The sequence below is a fragment of the Scleropages formosus genome, chromosome 11 (genome assembly GCF_900964775.1).
Source record: "Scleropages formosus chromosome 11, fSclFor1.1, whole genome shotgun sequence".
Taxonomy (NCBI): Eukaryota; Metazoa; Chordata; class Actinopteri; order Osteoglossiformes; family Osteoglossidae; genus Scleropages; species Scleropages formosus.
In genome coordinates this window covers 14,221,500-14,243,665 of record NC_041816.1, presented here as the reverse complement: position 1 = coordinate 14,243,665, position 22,166 = coordinate 14,221,500, and the positions used below count along the sequence as shown (strand labels likewise).

Here is a 22,166-nt window from a genome sequence, read left to right as displayed (position 1 = left end):
AACCCCAGAAATGCCAAGCAGTGTAGCAGGCCTGGCGACTGGCGGGAAGGCCTGTTCCTCCGATCAATGAGATTAGCGCACTCACCAGCACCGTGGGAACTCATGGTTTCCAGTCCCAGGCAAACTGCTAAAATGCTTACAATTCTGTACGCTCACAGCATTACTTCAATATGGCCGCAGCTGTGACGAGAAGGAAGTTCCTTGTTGGACATCTTCATGTCCTTGTTGACTTCTTTTTAATTGTGATCCGTGTCTGACCTTCAGCTAATGGCATGGTAACCCACACTCGTCTATGTCTCGCTCCTGGCAAATGTACGAAGAGCAAAGGAGTAATCCCAGAAGAACGCACCACGCCATTTCTTCAAAAGAAGAAATTGTGCTACGGGGGGAAAACAGTAATACACAAGTTTGAGGGGTAAACCTTTTAACAGTTTTGTAGTAATTTGATTTATGGCAATGACAGCCTTCAAGTGGCCTCAGGTGCTCTGTGTGGTCAGAGCTCTTTCCAGTTTAATTATAATAATTAGGGAGACCCTATAATCTCACTAAGACATACTGGCTGCTAATGCAGTTGCCTCTTAGCGGTTAGATACCATCCTATTAGTAGCGTTTGCATTCTTGGCACAGCTGAAGAATCGCTTTAGAAGCAGCACATAAACACCACACCAGCAGCGCAATTCATTTGGTATGAGACATTCTTCGCTTTGTTGTTCACTTGCTGTTGATCAGAGACAGCCCACGTCAAACCAAGAAGTCCAAAAACAAAAACATTTCCTGAAACATCCACGTCCTGCATATGACTGAGACTTTTTGCTATGAAAACATTAGAAAGTCTGTACAATAAAAAGACAAAAGGTTGCTGGGAGGGGAAAAAACTTTGCTCATAAGGTAGAGAAACATCAGCTTCGTTGTCAAGACACTCTCCACCCCTTGGGTAATGTGTCAGCTGTGCTCTTTCACACCAACACGTTTCACGAGTTCTTCTGATGTTACACTGCTCTACTCACCAGTGGGGGCATCAGGTTCTTGCTGGATGGGGGAATGACCACTCGCAGGTCTGGCTTGCGGGCACCCATTCCCAGGTTCCCTCCAGGAGGTGGTGGGGACTTGGTGGGCATGACCTTCCCCAAACCATTTCCACTGGGGCTGCCAAGGAGTACGGGGGACCCTCGAGAGCTGACAAAGCCATTTCCTATAGAGTGAACAGAGAAGGGGCAAGCCTGTTACACTCTGGAGAAGACCACGCAGAGAGTCGTGATAGTCTTAGAGATGTAGCTTCTCTGAACCTCGTATTCACATCTCCAGGAAAACTAATAAAATCGTAGCGCACGCTAAAAACGGTATATATTCGACCAGTTAATTAAACCCTTTGTTAAAATGCTCTATGAAGGTTTAGGTTACTAGATTTGAAAAAGAAAAAGTTGTGCTGATTGCAGATATAAAAGACATCTCCATTTCTGCTTGACTATTAGCACTAATGATATCAGAAAGACAAGCAAATCGCTCATGGGAATCAGGAAGGTCACTCAAACCCAAGCACAGAATTGTTTGTGGGACAGTTCTAAAAGTTAAGTAACAACATCTAAGAAAAGACACACTGGAGGCCGAAAAGGAAAGATGGTGTTATTAATGTCTTAAACATTCCAGTTCCAGGCTAGCTATAAAAAAATACTCCACTGTTTCTAATTTTCGCTCTTAGTTATAATGTTAAAAAAGAATAAATAATTAAAATTAAACAGTTAATTCATCAAGGAACTGAAGAACTTATAAACCTAAACCAAATGAGGTACTAATAAATTCTGTTTTGTTTAGCCTTGCCAAAGAGAAAACATAAAGGGGGCATATTTCACTGACACAAAATGCATATGTGGTGGTTCTATGGCATTTAGTTTCACAAGACCGAAAAACGACAGCTCTCTACTGGCGTATACAGTTTGCTGTGATCTGAGAGATGTAATGCATTCAATTGAAATCCAAATTCAATGTGAGCGGTTGAGAGCTCAGCAAAAAAGAAAACCAGCAAACCCTGTGGCCCTCAAGGCCCATGAACACAGACCTCTTCATAAGGCTTCATACTTCGAAGCATAACCATTTAACAATGATCCTTAAAAGTTCTAGTTCAATTGTTATTGCTTTACTGTTACATGACACATATTCAAAGCATTTCATTGTTAATTACTAAAATGTAAGGTTTAGATACAGTATATTCACCGCAGAAATTGCTGACTTCAAACAGATTAACATAACGATAAAGCCTTTGCTAATCTCATTTTTTAACTACTGCAACATAACCCCTTTAGGAACATGGGGGGGGGAAGCAAAATATTAAAAATAAAAGGGATTACTCAACCGTACGCTGATCAAAAGAAATATCTGGTAGACAGAATAGTCTTTTCGTTTTTTTTCTTTCATCAAAACTGAATTATTAAGTTTTGCATCAGCAAAATGTCCCTTGTTTTGTGTTCTTGCAGTGGAGGAGTTATTGGCAGTAACACATGGCAAACAAAGATTTACAGAGCACAGGGAGGGGGGCAATGGACTGTGTGAGACAGCAGTGAGGAGGGGGTGAGGGGGTAACAGCTTTAAATTACTCAGGCTCAGTAACAGGGCTCTGATATCCATCGCAGAAGGATGATGTCATTGTGTAGAAGAACATCAGGAGAAAAGCAGGCAGGCACTTCTAACCCTACGCAGAAAATTAAGATGTTCACTTCATCTGTTGTAAAAATATCCTCTAAAAGCTGGCTATGCTAGCATTAAAAAGCAATCACAATCTAATTCTTGTCTAATGAAGCATCTTTTTAAATAGTTCTGTTCATTCAGTAGATGTTTGTCCTGTATACTTTTTAAGTCTGTTGTTGTAGCAACGTTACCACTGTGTTGCATTCTTGATTCCGACATATCCTCAAGGACAAAACATCTATTATAAAGTCTCTGAATGAACATGGAGCATGTACGGTGCTTTATTTATAAAGCAGACAGCTTTAAATAATTCAGTCTCCTATCAGAATAGTTACATAAGAAAGCCTCACCCGCACACGCAATTTGCATTTACAGGAAAAAAAAAAAAGTACAACAAAAACAATGCTTCGAATATTATTTTACTTTTTCCTATATGTTTATTAAAGCGAGGGCAAACTTGCATGTTAAATGTTTTTGTACCTTTGTACTTATTCACAATTTTACTCAATTTTATTTTTATACAGGAGGTACAATATAATTTTATAATTTTTTACTTAGGTATGCACACCATCAGAAAAGGAGGAATATATGAATATAAGCGGATTGTTTATCACTCATAAAAGCACTTCCAATTCCTCCTCAATAGTTGAAACACTAAATATATACTATACAGCAACCAAGGCAGCTGTGTAGATAACATGCACTTTGTAACCTTTTGTAATCACCACTAACTGCCATGAAAATAGACCAAGGGAGAGATGCGCTATCTGATGACATCCGATGGCGTTATCTGGTGCTTTCTCACTGTACTGTTATGCAGCTGATGCTTAGACGGTGTAACTTAATTTTGTATTTTCATAGACAAAAAACAACCAACTTGCAGTGCAAGTCCACAGGAGTCGTATGACATCAAACATTTTAAACGTTAAAAATAAACTACACAGTCACTGCAAAGTTAACAGTGGGGTTAGGGACCGAATGGCAGCCGGTAACTGTACTTGTCTGTTAAACATGTGATTGGGTTAAATTCCTTCTTCTATGAGGTGATATGACTGGTACCATTTTAGTTAAACAGTTGAGAAATGGCAATATCTTATAGTTTCAGTATTAATTTGTTGAAATGACACATTGCAAATTAAAAAGAAGCACCGGCGTTACACACCGTACTAAAAAAAAAACCCAAAAAATTTGTAGCACGCAGGAGCAGAGCTGCACAAACCTTCCAGAACATCAACTGCACCTAACCCATATCTTAATCTTAACATTTAATGGACTATGAACAGCAAAAACTGCTGTTTTTCATTTTTAATAAAACATTGCTTAAGACCACCCCCACCAGGCCCGGACACTCCCTGAAACCCAGCAGTTCTGAATTAGGGCTGTATTTGCAAATAATAACTATGGACATTTATTCTCCCTATGTCTGTATGTAACGCATAGGTTCAGTCAAGCCCAGATATGATACTTAATGAAAACGCACTTACATAGGTGTGGTCCTGAAAATGAACATTAGTGAACATTAGTCATATTAGAACATTAGTCCAAAAATTACATGGCCATAAAAGTGTGCCATCCTTAATTGGCATTAACCATACAATGACTGTATTTGCATACCGAGAAAGGAGAGCCGAACAAGTATAAGAGACTTCGGCATATTGAAGGTTTTCTCTTGATAAACACCGCGCTCCAGTGCAGCACATCCGGCAGTGAAGCTGCAGGACAAGACTAATGCTGCCGGTGCTCCCACCGCTGGACTCAAACGCCACAGTGCTCTTGGCCAGACGGGCTTTAGGGACCGTCAGCTCACATTCGGCCACTGCGAATCAGCCTCGGGAAGCAAGACAGATGGTGCCAAGTAAGTTAGGCAAAAATGCAAATTGAGTTCTCCTGACTTACAGTAGCACCAGGGGCAGATGACTGCGGGGAGGCACGGAGGACATGTGCCGAGTGAGCCTGCCTGTCAAGGTCTTCAAACACGCCGCGCTCAGGCCGGGTAAAGCCGGCCCCCTTCATTCATTCGCACATCCGCCATTCACCCAGCACCTGGCCTCCATCACATGACATCTGTGATAGCAAAGTCTGCATCCTGCAGGCCAAGGAGCTTTCCAGAAACTGTCCAGCTCAACAGCCAAGGCAGGGTTAGTGGCGGGATAAAATAAGCTCAGTAATAGAACCGCAGGCCGTACGAGAAGCTAATCTTGCGAGAGCAAACACTGGATTTTCTAGTGTTCAGGCATCAAATAAAGCCTTCAGAGAGCTAGGTATACACACCTCCCTCCTCTTTAGTATTATTCTGAAAAAGCCTCTGCCTGGAACATGGAAAAAAACTACTATAGCTACATTTGAGATTTCCTGGAGCTATACAAATAGTCACCTTAGAATTGCAGAGTTCATTTCAAAATATACCAAGCCAAGGAGCAAACACAATGAATATATTAAAAAGTTCCCTGATGTAATACTGTGCATATGGTGAGCTTCTCTTCCCTCCACCGTTGCTGAAAAGTGAATATCCTCAACAAACTGTGACAGAGTATTTCTTTTGCTTTTTGTAATGCTATGTAAATACAAACAGGATGAGCAGGTTACTTCTTGCTAAAGTGGGGAAAAAGAGACAAAACCAATGTTTTGTTGCCAAACGCAACAGATAGGCAACATTTCAGCTCAAGTAAAAATTACTGCTGTACCATTTTACCTTTGCAGAGTTTCATGTTTCTAAAATACAACGCCTGCATATATAAAACTATGAATAAAACTATGTTCCACTGGTCCATTGAAACATAGTAAGAGAACGAGTACTCAGTCAAATTTCTGCGGAATGCTTTCATATCAATACTGAATAGTTGTGATTTTCACCTGTCTACTATCGCAAAAAAAAAAAAAAAAACGCTTCATAAAAATTTTAAATTTCTGCAATGCACTTTAGGTAAGCACAAAGTTATCCCATGAAATAGCTGTAGACATTCTGTAAAACCTCAGTTGCCTGGTGTACTGCTCAAAGTTGTTAGGCATTGGACTGATATGGGGAAATGTTTATCGTAAAAATAAAAGGCATTTCCAAGTGTCACTTTGATAAGATCCCCACTTTTGCAATTGTGCGTGTCCCTGTCACCTCACTGGCAGTCAGCTGGTGAGCACTCAAACACCTCTTATCATGTGCAGATAGACAAAGAGGAGAAAACTGCTAGTGAAATCACCGCAATAGGTTATAACTCTAAGTAACAATAATGTTGCTTCCTTTTTATTTGTATATAATACAAATGTGCTAATTAAAAATGCAATTTCTGGTTAAACTCCTGGCCATTCGTAAATGCTGGACATTCCTAAAAACTCAGAGCCCCCTGCTGAGCAATCCTGCATTACCCTCTGTCTCCAACACTTTCCCTAGAGTACACAGTACTGGAAGAGCTAACTTCTGAATTTAACAAACATACCTGGTAGAACTAAAATGCATCTTATGGAGCCTTTTGGCTACGTTTGAAGCAGTACGCAAAGGGCAGTAAGGGCACACGCCTTCCCTTGCAATAGACAAAGCATAAATTTGAGCGGTTCATTGTCCAACCAATTCTAAAATACTACAATCATATGGTAACCATGTCTTTTTGTTAATAATTGATTATGTTTCACTCTGTGGCTTCATGAGCTTTGATAAAACTGGAAACAGTTTTCAAAGAATATGATGACACCTATATTTGGAGGGAACAGAAAAAGATATAAGCAGCTGTACTGAGTCATGGAAAAACCGAAAGCCAAAAAACAGCCAAGGCTCTGCAAGTCCCTCTTACTAACAACCTAATGTTGTGACGCATATGTACCAAGAAAGCAATGCAAGAAATATTTATGTCTGCCTGCAAAGGTCGGTCCTTTCCCAGTAGATGCTTGCGAAAAGCAGAGGCAGGGAAGATCTGGCCATCTAGCGTAGGTACTGATACGAAAGGGGCTCCTTTCCAAGCAGTCCACATTGCTCCTTACAGCCTGGAGCAAACAACAGCTGCGGGATCCTCCCAGCATGCTAAGGGCAAAGGTCAGAGCGAGTTTGACTACCAGGGCCCAGCGGCCCAAAGGCTGCATTCTGACAGCAGGCAACGGCAGAACGTGGGGGATAACACATGCGAAACTTCTCAACTCCCAGCACTGAATGGCCACGTTCGATGATTTGGAGTAACTGTCAGTTGTGGAAAATCAAAATTCTATCAGTCGGATATTGTCCCTTTTCACATGCTATCTGTCCTCTTACAGGAGACAATATAATTAAGATTTTAACACAGCGAATGATAATTTACACTGACTTCTTAACATGATATTTAATTTACGCGAATATGTACATTTTAGCAAAGTTTAAAGAGAAGAACAGTTTTAACAGAGATATTCTTAGTAGTCTAATCAACTGAATACAACCGCTTTAACCATAATGTACGTGAGTGTGTTCATGCTTGCATGTCTTACCACAGCTACGGAGCAGTCGCAAAGCTACCGCACACCTGCCACAGCCTTTCACATGACACACAGGAGCCATGACAGGTTGTCGGAGCATTGTGAACACAGGACTTAGAGGAATCTTAGGTCCGGAATACCATGGCAGCCTGACTGGGCTGGGCATCTTGGACTCCCACTAAGCCCAAATATGGACTGCTGCAGGACCAGATAAACAGATGCACCTGTCAACTGAGGAAACAAACTAGATATGGCAAAAGGGGGGTTGGACAGACTGACCTTAATGGAACCTCAACAAATGCCATGTGTACCGAACATTGCAGAATGCGCCCAACTGTATGCCATTGCAAAGTCTGTATATTAAGGGCAACAGTAATTTCATCAGCTGTTGTAAAATCGTAATAACAGGAACCGCAGTGCTTCCAAAAAAACAACTTGTACAACAAGGCGAGTCAAAAGCACCTTTACTTGCCTGTCAAAATATCTTAAGGAATAAAGCAATGCTTTACAGAATTAAGGGGGTGTTTATCTTTTATTTCAAACAATATGCTGGCATAGCCATTGGAATGCTGGGAAGAGCAGAAAGGGGCTAGCCTGACTGAAAACAGGGCCAGCCCTGCTACTTCTTTGAGGGGAGTGGTTGACCACGCATCCTTAGAGGCACCTTGGTGATCTGATCCGATAGCATGAGCGCCACGGACGCCCGTGCAGAAGCACAGGCAGCTGCCACCATTTCCTTCCATTGTAATCTTTTCACTTGAACAATGAGATACCCACCCAGCTCCCTAAAATATGTTCTCACTGAGCTTCCTCTAGTGCTGGCACTACACATGCAATTGTGTTTGACATCTGTGTTCTCCTAAGATGGTCTAATTACTCATTTTAAAAAGTACAGGCCCGCACCGTCGTTAAATTAAAAGCAAAACTCTGCAACCATTCACTTGAGGAACTCCTCCCGACTCCCTTGTTAATTCCGTGCACCTCACAACTTGATAATCACCTCGCCAACATTGCTAGGCATGTTTTGCTGTAGGGGCAGCGGTGGGAAACGGGGCAAATGCTGACTCACATAGTGGTGAGTGCACCACAAGTGTTTTCTGTTAAGGACTTACCTACTGGACTAGAACCTGCACCATTTGGCACTGTGAGGTCTGAAGAAGTCAGCATGCCACCTACAAAGAACACACATAGGGAAAACATTGACGTGGTCCACCACACACTCCATCCTCTACGAAAGTGAACAAAACACTTATTATTACATGAGGCATTGTTCACATATTTATAATACATCTGATTCAACCCTCAAAAGATCTGAAAATATGGTGTTAACATTAAGCTACAATATTTACAATTAAGTATTTACATAAAAGAAGCTTTTCAGGAGCTGACTGCAAATAATATACAAATTAACCCCATGTGTTGTAGATTTTACCCCCTGTACATTTTCTAAACTAAATGACATAAGTATAGACAGCTCACTTGCTTTTCTGATACTTGGCACAGTCATACTGAAAGCATCCAGAATGTACTCGTACAGGCTCTTGCAACCCAACTTTCAGAAATGAAAGTAAGAGGGAAGTACAATTTTTAAATAATTCAAAAGAGCTGCGCTCAAGCCTGCATACAGCCTGCCTGTAGTGTAACCTTTCAAGCTCTGGCACATTATGCTCACGCTAGTAATGTGCTCTGCTTTTCTTACTGTACCTAGTAAGTATTAACACAACGCATGTGTGCGAGTCACGTAAGATAAAGCAGAGACGGTGAAGTCTTGTTTATAACTGGCTCGCCAGGGTGACGTCTGCTCGCTGTCCACAGGAGTTGTGCAGTGTTGGAGTGGAGACCACAGAATGACTGCCAAGCCATACACATTAGCTGTCTTGCATGTCACAGTAGCGTGTCAATAAAACAATTGTGTAGAAGAACAGGAGTATCGCGCCAGGTGTTCATTGTGTTGCAACCCTGAACATGGCTAAGGAGCCTAAGCCTGAATGGGAAAACAAATACTGACTTGGCTATTCTGGCTTTCTTCTATCCATCTTATTTTTATCTGAAAGCTGCCGACTCTGTAGGAATCCAACAATGACAGCTGTTTTAAGTAATATTTTTTGCTTGTCTGGTACACAGTATCACTTCTATCACTGTCATGAGTACACCCCAGAATAAAATAATTCTTCAAGAGATTTATTCCAGTATTTCAACCAATATTCAAGAATTTTGCAATATACACAGTACTTGCATACAGCCCTATTTACTGACTTATATGAAAAGAAGAATTATTTAAACCCAACGGTTTCTCAAAAACCCCGCTTATTCATTACTGATTGGATATCATGAAGAATATAACCATTCAACAGTGTTACCATAAACACTTGCTGTAGTACTTGGCCTTGGTATGTCACAACACTCTATTATACATATTTTCTATACATAAGCTACTTGGCAGCTGTATATAATAAATTCATCACCTGATTAAATAACAGGTCAGTGCCTTTTTCAATCTAAATAAATAAGAGCCTCGACGAAGAACTCGTTTGACATTTGTGATATTCTCTCCATCGCGGGGCTCAGACATTTGTCACACGACACAAAGCATTTGACGAGAGACTGTGTGTGCCAGGTGCCTCTCCCTCTGCTGAGCCTCTGTAAAAGCTCACCACAGAGACAGGACTGTCAGACCCGCTTAGGAAGGAGATTCGTGTGTAGCTTGCCACCCGCTGTAGCCATAGTAACCTCTTGCAAAATATTACTAATTAATTCCATTTCCGCTGATGGGCCCAAGCGAAAAAAAGAAGAAAGAAAGGTGTGAACTGTGACAGTCATTTGACAAATCAATAAAAACACACCAACACAATTGTGCTTCTGTTTTAGGAGGCAGCAGCATACTGCTTGACTTCCTTCCAAATTGCACTGTTCACTGGACCTTTGAGTCTCAATTACTTGTGACAGGATAGGGGAACTAAATCATAATTTTCAGAGCAGAAACAATGACTGTGTTTCAAACAGTTTTTAACCATTCAGGAGACACAGAAATGAAAAAAAGAAGGGGGGGAATAAAAAAAAAAAAATCACAGAAGGTTCACACACAAATGATGAATGATAAGATACTAATGAGATGCAGTAATTGATTTGTTGAGAATGTTTCCACAAGCGCACACAATGTGCAGCACAGCAGTCCTGGACATAGACAGGCTGAGCGAAGCACTGACCTGCACTACCAGTGCTGGGGGGTCTCTGAGGAGCTGCGGGGGACATGACGTTCCTGTGCAGGGAGCCTTGAGTAGGGGAGAGCATCCCGCTGTCACTCAGCGACGCCGTGGCTGTGGCCAGGCCCTGAGTCCCCAGGGAGCTGGCCGGGCTGTATGCCAGGCTGCCGGGGTTCGATACTGGCACGGCCACATGCATGGAGAAGCTCTGCTGAGGCAAAGTGCTGGGCTGGGAGGGAAGAAAGCGGTAGACAGGTGCGAGATCAATGGCCGGAGATCGGGGACACATGCACAGTAGTAGATGTGGCAGGCAATTACCGGCAGTGCCAAGCGGGTCACATTGCCACGGTCACACAGCATTCCCCGAGAAAGGCAGCAAAAGACGCTCTATGCTTGCAAGCCATTCCAAATCAAATACCAGCCCCACAAAGGCTGTGTGTGCAACTCAGATAATTGCATTTGGACATGAAAAAAGTGAGAAGGGCACAAAACAGGAGGATGTGGGGCTGTAATTGCAGAATCCCAGTGGTGAAAGATAAGACTTGGGTTCCAGCAATCTCGTTTAACAAGGGGTCAGAACAGTAGGAAGGCATGCCTTCTTACATGGTTAATGTCAGCTCTGGATGGAAATTTTGCACATCATATGAGGAGGTGTGAATCTCAGAAAACCACAAAAATAAAATCTCAAAAAATTAATATCACCTTGGCAGAAAGAAGATGTGCAAGTCCACATAAATTTATTGGTATCATGAGCTATATTCAGTGTTATGGAGTACAGTTTGCTAAAATAATTAATCCGATAGCTGTAACTGAACTGGGACTCTAACAGTTATACTTTACTAACTTTGTGGAATCAACTCCATTGTCCCCCACTAATATCTAAAACTGTCCATCTGACTAATACTGCTTGATCATTAACAAATCTGTAGTGTCCTGTCACAGCATATGAGACAATCATTACAAAGATTCAAAGGATTTTGAGTTTGTGTTATATAAGACATACGGTACGCTATAACAATGAGATAGGCTGGAGCTGCTCCCCACTATTTTTCCTGCAGCACTAACTAGCCAACCAAAGTCGGTGTGAGTACCATACACAACATTCAACAGTGAGGTGGTGAGTGCCACATTCAGGGTTGAAATTATTAGCAGCCCTTCATTTAGCAGAACCTTGCATTGTTGCCAACCGCAATAAGATCAGCATGTCCTGAAATCCTAATTACTGTTTTTGGATTTTAGATTAAAATCCTTTAAAAACAGCAGTGGTTTTAGAGAAGGCGTCAATTTCCCTAACAGAACCAGGAGTACTGTGCTGTTGGGAGAGGACGTAGCCCAGGTCAGTGACTTACAGGAACAGTAAACAAGAGGCCAGCTGTAACGACAGCCTGTCTCAGGCTCTACTCAGTGACAAATTGTCTCATTTCCACACGACCCGGGCGCTGCGTGTGTCACAGTGAAAAATTTCCCCATGACCTGGGCATGGACGTACGTCATCATGAAAAATTCAATTTCCACATCTACTAGGGGAAATTGGGGCTCTGCTCAAAAGGACTCGGGCTAGCAGAAAGAGCAGTATCAGCCAAACTGAAGGGAACTGTGGTGCTCTTTAAAGGAAGTGCAACCATCTAGGGAAAGGAGCGATACATTTGACAGCACTAGAGGAAGGTTACACCTATGTTCATGGTGTGATCGTATCAGGATGTGGCAAGATATAAGATGCAAAAAAAGTGAATGAATGACAAACATTTCCAATAAAACTGAAAACACCTTTAAAGGTCCCTTTTTTGCTTGCAGTTTGTTGAAAGAGGGTGAGGATTTTGAAAAATGCAGAAAAAAATGAACACTTGACAATGCCAAGCAAAACAGTGCATTTACTTACGATTTTATGACTTCTCATCATATTATCAAACTCCTCATTAATTTTTTTATATTTCTCTTCTGTGTGAGGGGTGAGGACATATGAGGCATCGGGATCCGGGCTATCACAGCCTCTGTGCTCCTTCTTGTTTAGAGCCTGCGGTAATATCAACATAGAAAGGCAAAAAAATTACTAAATGGTAGAGAGAAAGTTGAGAAAAAAAAATACTTACAGCACAGTACTTAGAATAATTCACTCTCTTTATTGTGTTTGCCAAAATCACAGTTCACAAGGGGTCTTTGCCCAAAATAGCCATCTAGCTCAGGACTGCCCAGAGTCATTATTGCCTTTGTTTCCTTGTATCTGATATAAAATTGGAAGAATTCACACATGCATGTGGACTAAGAACTTGTCAGACAAACATTTAAAATTGATAATTTTTTCCAGTAGTTCATTTGAGTGCATACTATTTGTTCAAAATTCATTCTAGAATTTCATGCAAACTGAACACATGCATAGTGTCCTCAAACAGGGTTGATGATATTTCAAAGTCAATGAGGCTATGTCAACAGGATACACCAATAGTTTTAAACCTTAGATAGTCCTCAGCCATGCCATACTAGTAATAACATTCTGTATTTTTAATTAAAAAAAAATGCAGAATTACAGTGTTAAATGACACTATACACTACTTAAGATAAGTAAAAATAAAAAAAAAAGGTAATAAATTTCATCCGTTACAGGAAAGCCCCTTTTCCAGCCTGGTCGACACACTACTCTAAACAGATAAACGAGAACAGTAACAACCGTTGCTCCTTATTCCAGACAATCTCAAAGTTAACTAATAATGACCCTACTGCTGTCACTTCCCCCAGGTTCATCTGCACTGACTTCCTTGATTATTTCGATTAAAAAATGTACAACATTTGACTTTAAATCGAACAGGATCCAAATCCCAGTCCCCACCAGCTCCAGTGATGCTTCACAATATGAGTACTGTCTAGCATCATTTGAGCCTGTTGGTGAGTTTGAGTTTCGCCCCACTGATCCTATCATCCAAATGTACTTCCTGCTCCTTGGACCCCATGCCAAAGTGGCTTTTCAAATCCTCAAATAGCTTGGTCACCAAAACAATACTCAGCATGATTAAGGTGTCCCTATCAGCTGGGGTGGTTCTGGATTCATTTAAAATTGCAATTTGCAATTTTTAATGCCTCAAGAAGCCAATATCCACCTGCTCTCAGCAACTTCAGACCAATTGCTAATTGCTTATCTCCCATTTATTTCCAAAGGCCCAAGAAAAGGTTGTCGTTCAATAGCTCCTCTTATATCTAGCTGCAACCAATATGTTCAAAGAATTTCAATCTGGTTTTTGTTCACACCACAGCACTGCAACTGCTCTGGTCAGAATCAACATCCTCCTGTCAGCTGATAGAGGCTCCTCAACAGTCCTCATCTTCCTGGGTCTCACTGCAGCCTCTGATAGCATCGGTCGCAGAATCCTGTTGCTCAGGTCAGGGACATGCTTGGGCCTTTCCCCCACTGTGCTTAAGTGGTTTAACTCCTATATTACAAACTGATATTAGTGCGTTTATCTTAAAAACAACTCTTCTCCGTCCTCATCGTCTGATATGGAATCTCTCAGGGTTCTGTGCTGGGGTTATTGCTCTTCTTGTTAAATATAAACACTAGATTATCTGAAAAAACAGTATTAATTTCCACTTCTACACGGATGATACACAGCTCTGTCTGACCACAAAGCCTTGAGAAATGCTCACTATTAAATACCTACCTTGCTGTCTCAACAAACATCAAGGCGTGGATGGGCCATGACTATCTTGCCATGAATGGAGATGAAATGGATATCTGGTTCCTGGGACCAACAATTCCAAGCAGTAAACTCTCACAGCTGAATCTCAAGGACCTACATTTCAGCTTTGCATAATCTGCAAGGTATCTCTATATTCTCTTCAACTCAGAGCTGTCTTACAAACCTCATGTCAACAGAGTTAAGAAGGCTCACTTCCTGGAGTTGAGGAATATCACTGAATTAATGTGCTTTCTCTCTGGCTTGTATACTGACAGTTTAGTCCATGCTTCTTTTCCAGCAGGCTCAACTATTACAGCTCTTTGCTATCTGGCTGCACTGCCTACGTCATACCCACCCCCTTCAACTTGTCCAGAATGCTGCAGCCAGGACTGTCACCAGCTCCTGGAAATACTGCCATGTTACTCCAGTTCTTCCAACTCTTCACTGGGCTATCTGTTTCACATAGATGTGACTTCCAGATACTGCTCATAAGTTACAATGCACTCAAGGGTCTGGCACCAGCTTACATTGCCTATTTTCTCAACAACTACAAGTTAAGTCCTACTTTCACAGGACACCACCATCATGTAGTCCCAGAGATCCAGACGAATGTTTTTGGATGGCAGAGCATTTAGTCATTAGTCTCCTAAACTTTTAAAGCCAGGCTACAAGCCAATTTCTCTCATCTTGTACTATAGCCCAGCTGATGTATTCCTGGGCTGTTCTATTCTTTTTTCTTTTTCTCTAAGATATCTTAGCACCCTAGGATACCACCCCAGACGAGGCAGTGACACTAGCACACTGCCGCCCTCTGGACAAATCACCTGCTGCCAGGAACTGATGAGGGCCTACAACAACCACTGGGTTCTGTGGCTGGGAGTCAGCAAGTGCCTACCTCAAACAACAGGACTAGCAACCATGGGTCTGAAAACCAACCTTAGTTTCCACAGGTTACACTTTTGGCTGACAGACATAAAAGTCTTTTATACTAGAAATATCAAAACAGGTCCCCTGTGACCACATTAGAATGCCTAGGAAGGGTGGGTAACCACTAGTACCATGGACATTTACTTTTCATGCCTTCTTTGCTGTTGGAGTTTCTTGTTTTCTTCTCCTCAGCTGCCAGCTGGATTAATTTCAGAGTTAACTATAACTGCTGCTATTCTGCATTGTAGCCTTCCTGGAACTTTGTTCAGTGCTGTATCACCCTGCCGAGAAGACTGCTACTTAAAAATAAAACAAATTAAACAATTGCATTGAAATGAACTGAAATTCACAGTTGACTGGAAAGTTAGGGTTTCTTTTTAGGAAATTTAACTGTCTCTTTTATAGAGATGATTAGTATTTTTCACTGCATTTTTCAGCAACTTTCCATTATGCCTATCAAGATTCATCCATCTGAAAGGCCCTTGGGTCATAAGAAGATCCTGCATAGCAGTTTAACCATTTCGAAAGTTACCTTGTCATGGTTTCTGCTCATAGGTCTTATTAACGTCATGAATATAGGCCTGTTTGCCAAAAACGTTTACATGACCATCAAAATGCAGTGATGTAATATGGATTGACATAGAATAATGCTTCTTGGTCAGAAAAACAGAAAATCATGAATCAAAATAAAAAGGCATACCTTATATGAAATTTATTACAGAATAATTCAGGAATAAAGTTCTGCTTACTCTGCTTACTCACATTATTTTGTTATTCATGGTGAATAACAACACTGGCTCATTAGTAAGTCATGTAAATATTTGAAATATGAAATGACTATTTGTTGGGTCCTTTCTTTAATGTAAATTACACTTAGGAAATTATTGAATATGGGTCTGTAGTGAGAAAAAAACCTGTCTTTTGACAGTAACCTAGAATCAGTACTTTGAATCCTGTCCTTTAACCTCCCCTTTAGTGGAAACATCCAGTCCCTGCTTGTATTTTACGGAAATTATGAATTCATCTTGAAATACTGAGTTAAAAAATGTTTTCTGTTTCAATCCTGTGGAACAAGATTTCAGTGACATTTCTCCATCTGAGATAAGAAATGAGAATGCATTTACTATGCAAAAAACCCCCAAAAAAATTGGATGTTGTGTCATACTGATCTGTACAAAAAACCACAAGTGGCCTAAGTGAAACACAAGATTATTCTTCAGCAATGAGGAGGATAATTCCATTTGTTTAGAGATGTGCGTCACAGTTGCTATGGTTACTTCCAAATTGCATGCAAGATGGCACACGACTTAACTTCTGAACTGGCCTCATCACCAACTCCACCAGAGAATTGGAGAAGTCTACAAAATATCAGTCAAGTACCCCTAAGTCAATACTTGGCATAATAACTTGGGTGACATTTACAAAGCACACTGTTTACCAAGCTGCTGATTTTCTCTGTCAATCACAGGGAAAAGTACAGTATGAAGCAGCAAGCAAGAGTTACGTCAGAAATTTGTTAGACGACGACAGCAAAAGGCAGCACGTAAAAAACAAGACAAAATGATGGATAGTCCAATTAAGAAATCAAAGTGATGCTGGATGACACATGACACTTAAATCCCCTTGTTATCTGGCCAGAACCTGATGTGCATAAGCAGCTGCATGATGCAGAATATAGTACTGCTGTTGTCAGTCCAAAATCAATGAATATTATTTCCTTACAGGTGCGGCATTATTTACCTTGAGATTTGTTATCTTTTTTAGTGCTAGTTATTGAAAAACAATCTTTTAACACATTTTTTTTTAAATTTTCAGATTATCATCAACAGTCCCTATAATGGCTTACTGTCACTATGAGATTTCAACCAAAAATTGTTCCTCTTATTTAACTCCTGTAGCATGCAAGCTGGATCCAACTTTCAATGCTCATGCAGACATGAGCTCATAAACCTGAATGCATATTTACACCTATTCAGTTTTGGGCCTAAATTCAATGCCGCTAACAAGCCGGCCCATGTTTTGGGCCACTGCTGCTGCAACCCCTCTGGTTAGACACTGCTGACAGCACAGTGAAGCCTGTACTCATCTGCCATCTGCAGCTTGCCCAACCCACTCAGAGCCTCCACAATGTAGGGCAAACTGACACATTTTATCACTCATTTTCCATGCAACAGCACATTCATCAAAACGTTACTTGAAGCATCCTATTCGTAGACACACTATGTCACATAAACCGGTTCTTTTGCACACAGTTCTGCTGAAACTAATTAAACACCGCAAGGTCAAAACAAAGTGTGCTTATAAATAGATCTGATTAATTGTGCTTATGTGCATACTGTACAAAGTTGCATATGTGCTTTCATAATACTGAGTTGGGTTTATTGTGAAAGATAATGATTTCAACATCACAGCTGTGTTTATTGGTGTTAAAATCAGAGATCAGCTTCAGCATATTACTAACTTATGAATAGATATAGAGCATATAATCGCAATTCTGTTGACATTCTCTTTAGATTACCTGTTCAACGGGCATCATATCTTAGAAAAACAGAGAGATCTCCAAGTTATTAATTCCATAATTTTTTAACTAACACTAACTAACCAATGTAAACCGTATGGGGTTCAACCGAATTAAAATGTGGTCAATGACTTTTTTTTTTTTCCTATTTTTGACAGTGAAAACACCTTCATAGGTCATTTCCTGTTTACCACGGACTGTCTTTCAAAAAGAAGCTTGGCATACTGTGTAGCTATGTGTTTAAGGCCAGGGTGCAGTAGATTTGATCAGAAATGCAAATGTAAGTTCTGGCCTGCTCATTATGTGAATTGCCTGCCAGCCCAGCGGGGCACGTCTGAGTCAGTTGGGCTGGGCGGCAGGGACAGGCTCTACGCCCCAAGAGCACGATGGAAATTTACCAGGCAAGCCAGGTACTGCCATCACAGAGAAACAACTGACAATCAGCTACACACCAGCTTTTTCTGACAAGTAAAGTATTCTTTTCAAAGTAAGGCTTTTTGCAGTTTAGTTGATCCAGTTGTTTTGCGTTTGGTTCAAGTAATCCATATACAAAAAATTAAGATTGTAAGTAATAAAAATTGAAATGTGCTTCTACAACAATAGCTTTTCAAAGGATTAAGTGGATTGATATATAATATTAAAAAGTAAAAGTCAAAAAGTTTAACATTTAGCTGACAAACTTGCATTAAACTGGCCTACTGGGGCACTCTTTTTGGCTGGTCTGTCGGACTTACATATAGGATGTGCTTCATCTTCCTTTGTAGAGCTCATCCCACCAAAAACTGTGTAACAAGACACTTAGGAAATACACTTTTACATTTCACCACGCATGTGGTGCTGTTTAGCATTGATTGCATTCTTTCCGATAGGACCATCAACATTTTTGTTTTTGCAAAAACAATCTCTCAACACGCTGCATCTTCCTAAAATGATAGCTGCTGTCAATATTACAGTATGCAATGCAAGCATACTTCAAACACCCACTTTTGTAAAACTTAGTGTGTATGAGCAACAGTGGGGTGACCGCTGTGCCTGGAGAATTCAGATCACTGTACGTTTTACAATGTGCAGCAAAAACTATGAGATGGACTGCAGCTGGTAAGCATCTATGCTGTGTCTGTGGTGAACAACCATTAATCTTTACACTTTTAGCAAATCAATTTCTCACAGCCTTTCAGATGAGCGCCGATAAACACTGGTTCCAAGACAATAAAGACAAAGAACATAAAAAACTATATCAAGCTAGTAAAAACTTCTCGGTATGTGTAAAATAACAAGAAAGAGCTCTAATCTGCGCCAAGGACAGCAGCTTCAGCAACAGCACCGAAGACATAAAAAACCACCTTAGTTGCTTCTTAAGACACTGCTGTATTTTCCTACATTCAAAATGGGCCAAAAGCTTAGTTATAACAGATACAGTCATCAAATATAATTACAGTAATTTCATTAGTGAATATTAAAAGTGTAACAAGAAATGTCTAAATATTTTGAGAACGTGTTCTGAATGTTAAATTAAGCATTATTTTTTTTTGCACAAAGAATACTGGACCAATATAAACATTTTAAAAAGTAACAGAATACAATTTGGACCTGCTGTTTGCTTGTTTTAAACTATAACTGAAGCTTGGCTGCAAAATTGCATTCAAAACATATTAAGTAATATCAGAAAATTATTTTTGTTAGATAAAATAAGACACAGTTAGTACTATTTTGTGAACCATGTCTAGCAGGAGATGTTATTTCTTAAGGAGCACTTTCTGTGAACTTTGCACAAGTAATTTACAACATGCCTTGGAAAACCACTGCAGTTTGTTCTTGTAGCTGACCCTCCATCACAGGCTTCACATTTTACCTATTTATAGATGTGCATGAAGCTGAGGTTTCAAGGCAGATAACAACAGGTTTAAAACCTCATCTTTTCATGTAAAAAATCAACGGATGCGAATGAAAGCAGGAAAATAAAAGAGCAGCGACACTCGCCCTTCACGGAATACAGTACAGCAGTTTCCTAGTGTCTGCTCCTCCATCAGGTATTCAGGCCTCACCTGCATTAGCAGATAAACATTCTCCACCTTCGTTTCCAATCACAGCTCAAGAGTGGTGATGGTGCTGTATGGAGAGAGGCTGCTGACATTTAAACATGATATAGATCAAGATTTGAAAAGCCCTGAATATAAAAAAAAAGAGATTAAGGAAAATATAAACCACCTGAGATATGACCAAAGTGAGACACTAACCTATTCTATTTTCGCAATGCTTTTGGTACGTAATGTCAAGATTAGTGTAAAAATAAAGTAATAACAATCATCATCATCACTATGATCAGCATAATCAAAACCATAATCATAACAATTTTCCCTGTTATTTGATGGAAAACTGATAGAAGCGATGGAGTTCAGACAAAGCTCCAAAACTTTCCTAAGTGCACGCAGCCAGCTGCTGCTTGTTATTTCATGATGGTATCTGAACTGGTCCTGAATTTGTGGCCCACTTCATTAAAATGCCAGCCCTCCCCCTTCCTGTCCACTGTGAAATAGCTGTTGTGCGCTTGCAGCTACACAAGGTACTGTGTTAATCCTCCTGACATCACCACTGTGTTCACTTAGTTCCATCTAATGTACTTATCAAAGAGCTCCTTTGAGTGTGAATGAACTTGAAAATCAGTATGGGAAAGCTTTTAAAGGCTAAGAAGTATTTCTGACCTCATATAAGATCTAAGAGAAGCTTGTTTGATCGAGTGTGCCCATTTTCACTGCAATGCCATCCATATGCCTGTTGTTCACATAGGTCTTTTTCGAAGGAGCATGCCAACTGTTTAGCGAAGCCAGTCAGCAATGGTACACTTTTCAAAAATTTGTGTCTTCATTACGTTCAGCAGCCAGCATTTGTGTTTTTGTATACTTTCTAACCTTCACTGATAATCAGCTATATAAATATCAGCACATGATGTAAAGAACATCGACCTTTCTGTGAAATTCTCATTGAACTAGTCCTTACATTTGGTAATGCAGTACAAATGAACTCTTACAAAACCTTCAATATTACATCAAAGAAACTGACCTTTCTTATCGGTAATATTTTAAATAATGAAAATACAGGTGCATAAACTACATATTTGAACATATTTCTGACTATGCAAGAAATCATACATATAATTTGAAGAACTGAGTAGTTGACATGAGTGCTGATGAGCCTGTGATTTGTACAGGTTTTCTTTCTGTGCTTCTGTTACAACAAAGAAAAAAAGTAACAGCCATAAACTACACCACTCATCCATATATGTTGCTCAGATTATACAGGAATTATCTACCGCTTTGAACACTGCCCCGATACCTTGCAAGAATCTTTTAAACTCCATCTTGAAATGTGCCTTTGTTCGTACTTGACAATACTGTAGGTCACTTCTAAAACTGTCCTGACTCAAAGTGCCCTTTAAAGGGTATAAGACGAAACACTACCCTTGTGCATGTAGGATACACTGTCATGCTCTCTCTCCTGCTAGTGTGCACTGTAAGGCTGGCCGCTGAAACAGTAGTCACCATCCACACCCATGTCTTGCTTCCCTACTAAAATATTCATGAGGACAATGAAGAGTTCTGATACAGCCGGGGGAAGAGGAGAGGACAGGATGCACCAGCAGGATGTTTAGGCTGCAACACTAAATACCCGGAGAACAGTCTGCGGTTAGACAAAGGCAAGGAGGTCCAAGGCCCAGGAGCTCCTCCGCTGCCATGCTGTCTCACTCCCGTATGACCGTGACCCCACCTGGCAAAGCAGCAGAAGGGTGGCAATGCATAGGAGCTCCTGGGCACATGATCTGCCTGCACAAAAAAAATTGGACAAAAGACCACTACAAGTTTACTTCCTTACCCACACTCAGACTGTGAGGTCCAACCCCTAGATGCAGTGAATTGTGGGAATATGTAGTGGGCTCAATACTGGGACAAAGCCCAGTATATAAATCACTGTAATTTCCTATACTTCAAGTTATATTGCACAAAGTACTGACCCTTAATGGCAATCAGGCTGAATTCCACAACTAAAAACAGGTAATTAACAAAACTGTAATACGCAAATCTATCATTTAAACAACATTTAATAATTCATGTTTGATTTTGACAAAAGCCTTTAAGAAAGCCAATTTAGAAAACTAAAACGTGCAAGATTCTTCCCTGCAATATCCACCCATACTTCTGTTTTGACATTGCTTGTTAAATCAAGAACAGAACTCTAGAACAGTAAAATTATACACACTTTAAAAATAATTTAAAACTAAAGTGTTATTTTGTGCTCCAAAAATAAACCACCATACTTTTGGCTTCGTTCTGAATGAAAATGAAGGGGATCTTCTAAACAAAGATTTAACTCAGTTTTGTGAATTTAGTTGTTTAATTCAATAGCACCATTTTTGAGATGGAGATGATCCATCTCAAAACCACTGAAAAAATTAAAATGTGAAGGACCACTGGCAATGGGAACAAAATACTATATGGGATAAAGCCTTAACTTCCTGAAATTATTAAATTACACTCAATGATGCTTCCCTGCATAATAACTGATTTTTTTTTTTTTTTTTAAATTTAAAATTTGATGTTCAGAGTAAATATTGTGAGTGGAAATTGCCATTAGCCTGGACTTACTACCAAGGGATTTGGTGTTAGGCAGCGGAGCACAGATGAAATGTGTTTAAGTGGAATTTGGCAAATCATTCGTTTTCTCATCTCCCAATATCCTCAG

The 22,166-nt window shown here is 40.3% G+C and overlaps 1 protein-coding gene across 4 annotated transcripts in view; it reads right to left on the bottom strand.

Moving 5' to 3' along the window:
* LOC108941142 (myocyte-specific enhancer factor 2A-like) overlaps nt 1-22,166 on the bottom strand; it is a 68,828-nt gene that overhangs the window by 5,391 nt on the left and 41,271 nt on the right. For 2 of the 4 annotated variants that reach the window (XM_018763728.2, XM_018763729.2), the window contains exons 5-8: nt 12,196-12,330; nt 10,320-10,545; nt 8,226-8,285; nt 1,008-1,192 (exon numbers count right to left, since the gene is read on the bottom strand). In XM_018763728.2, the coding sequence (XP_018619244.2) occupies nt 1,008-1,192; nt 8,226-8,285; nt 10,320-10,545; nt 12,196-12,330 (606 nt within the window). The remainder of the gene's footprint in view (nt 1-1,007; nt 1,193-8,225; nt 8,286-10,319; nt 10,546-12,195; nt 12,331-22,166) is intronic. The other 2 variants (XM_018763731.2, XM_018763732.2) reach the window with 1 other exon arrangement.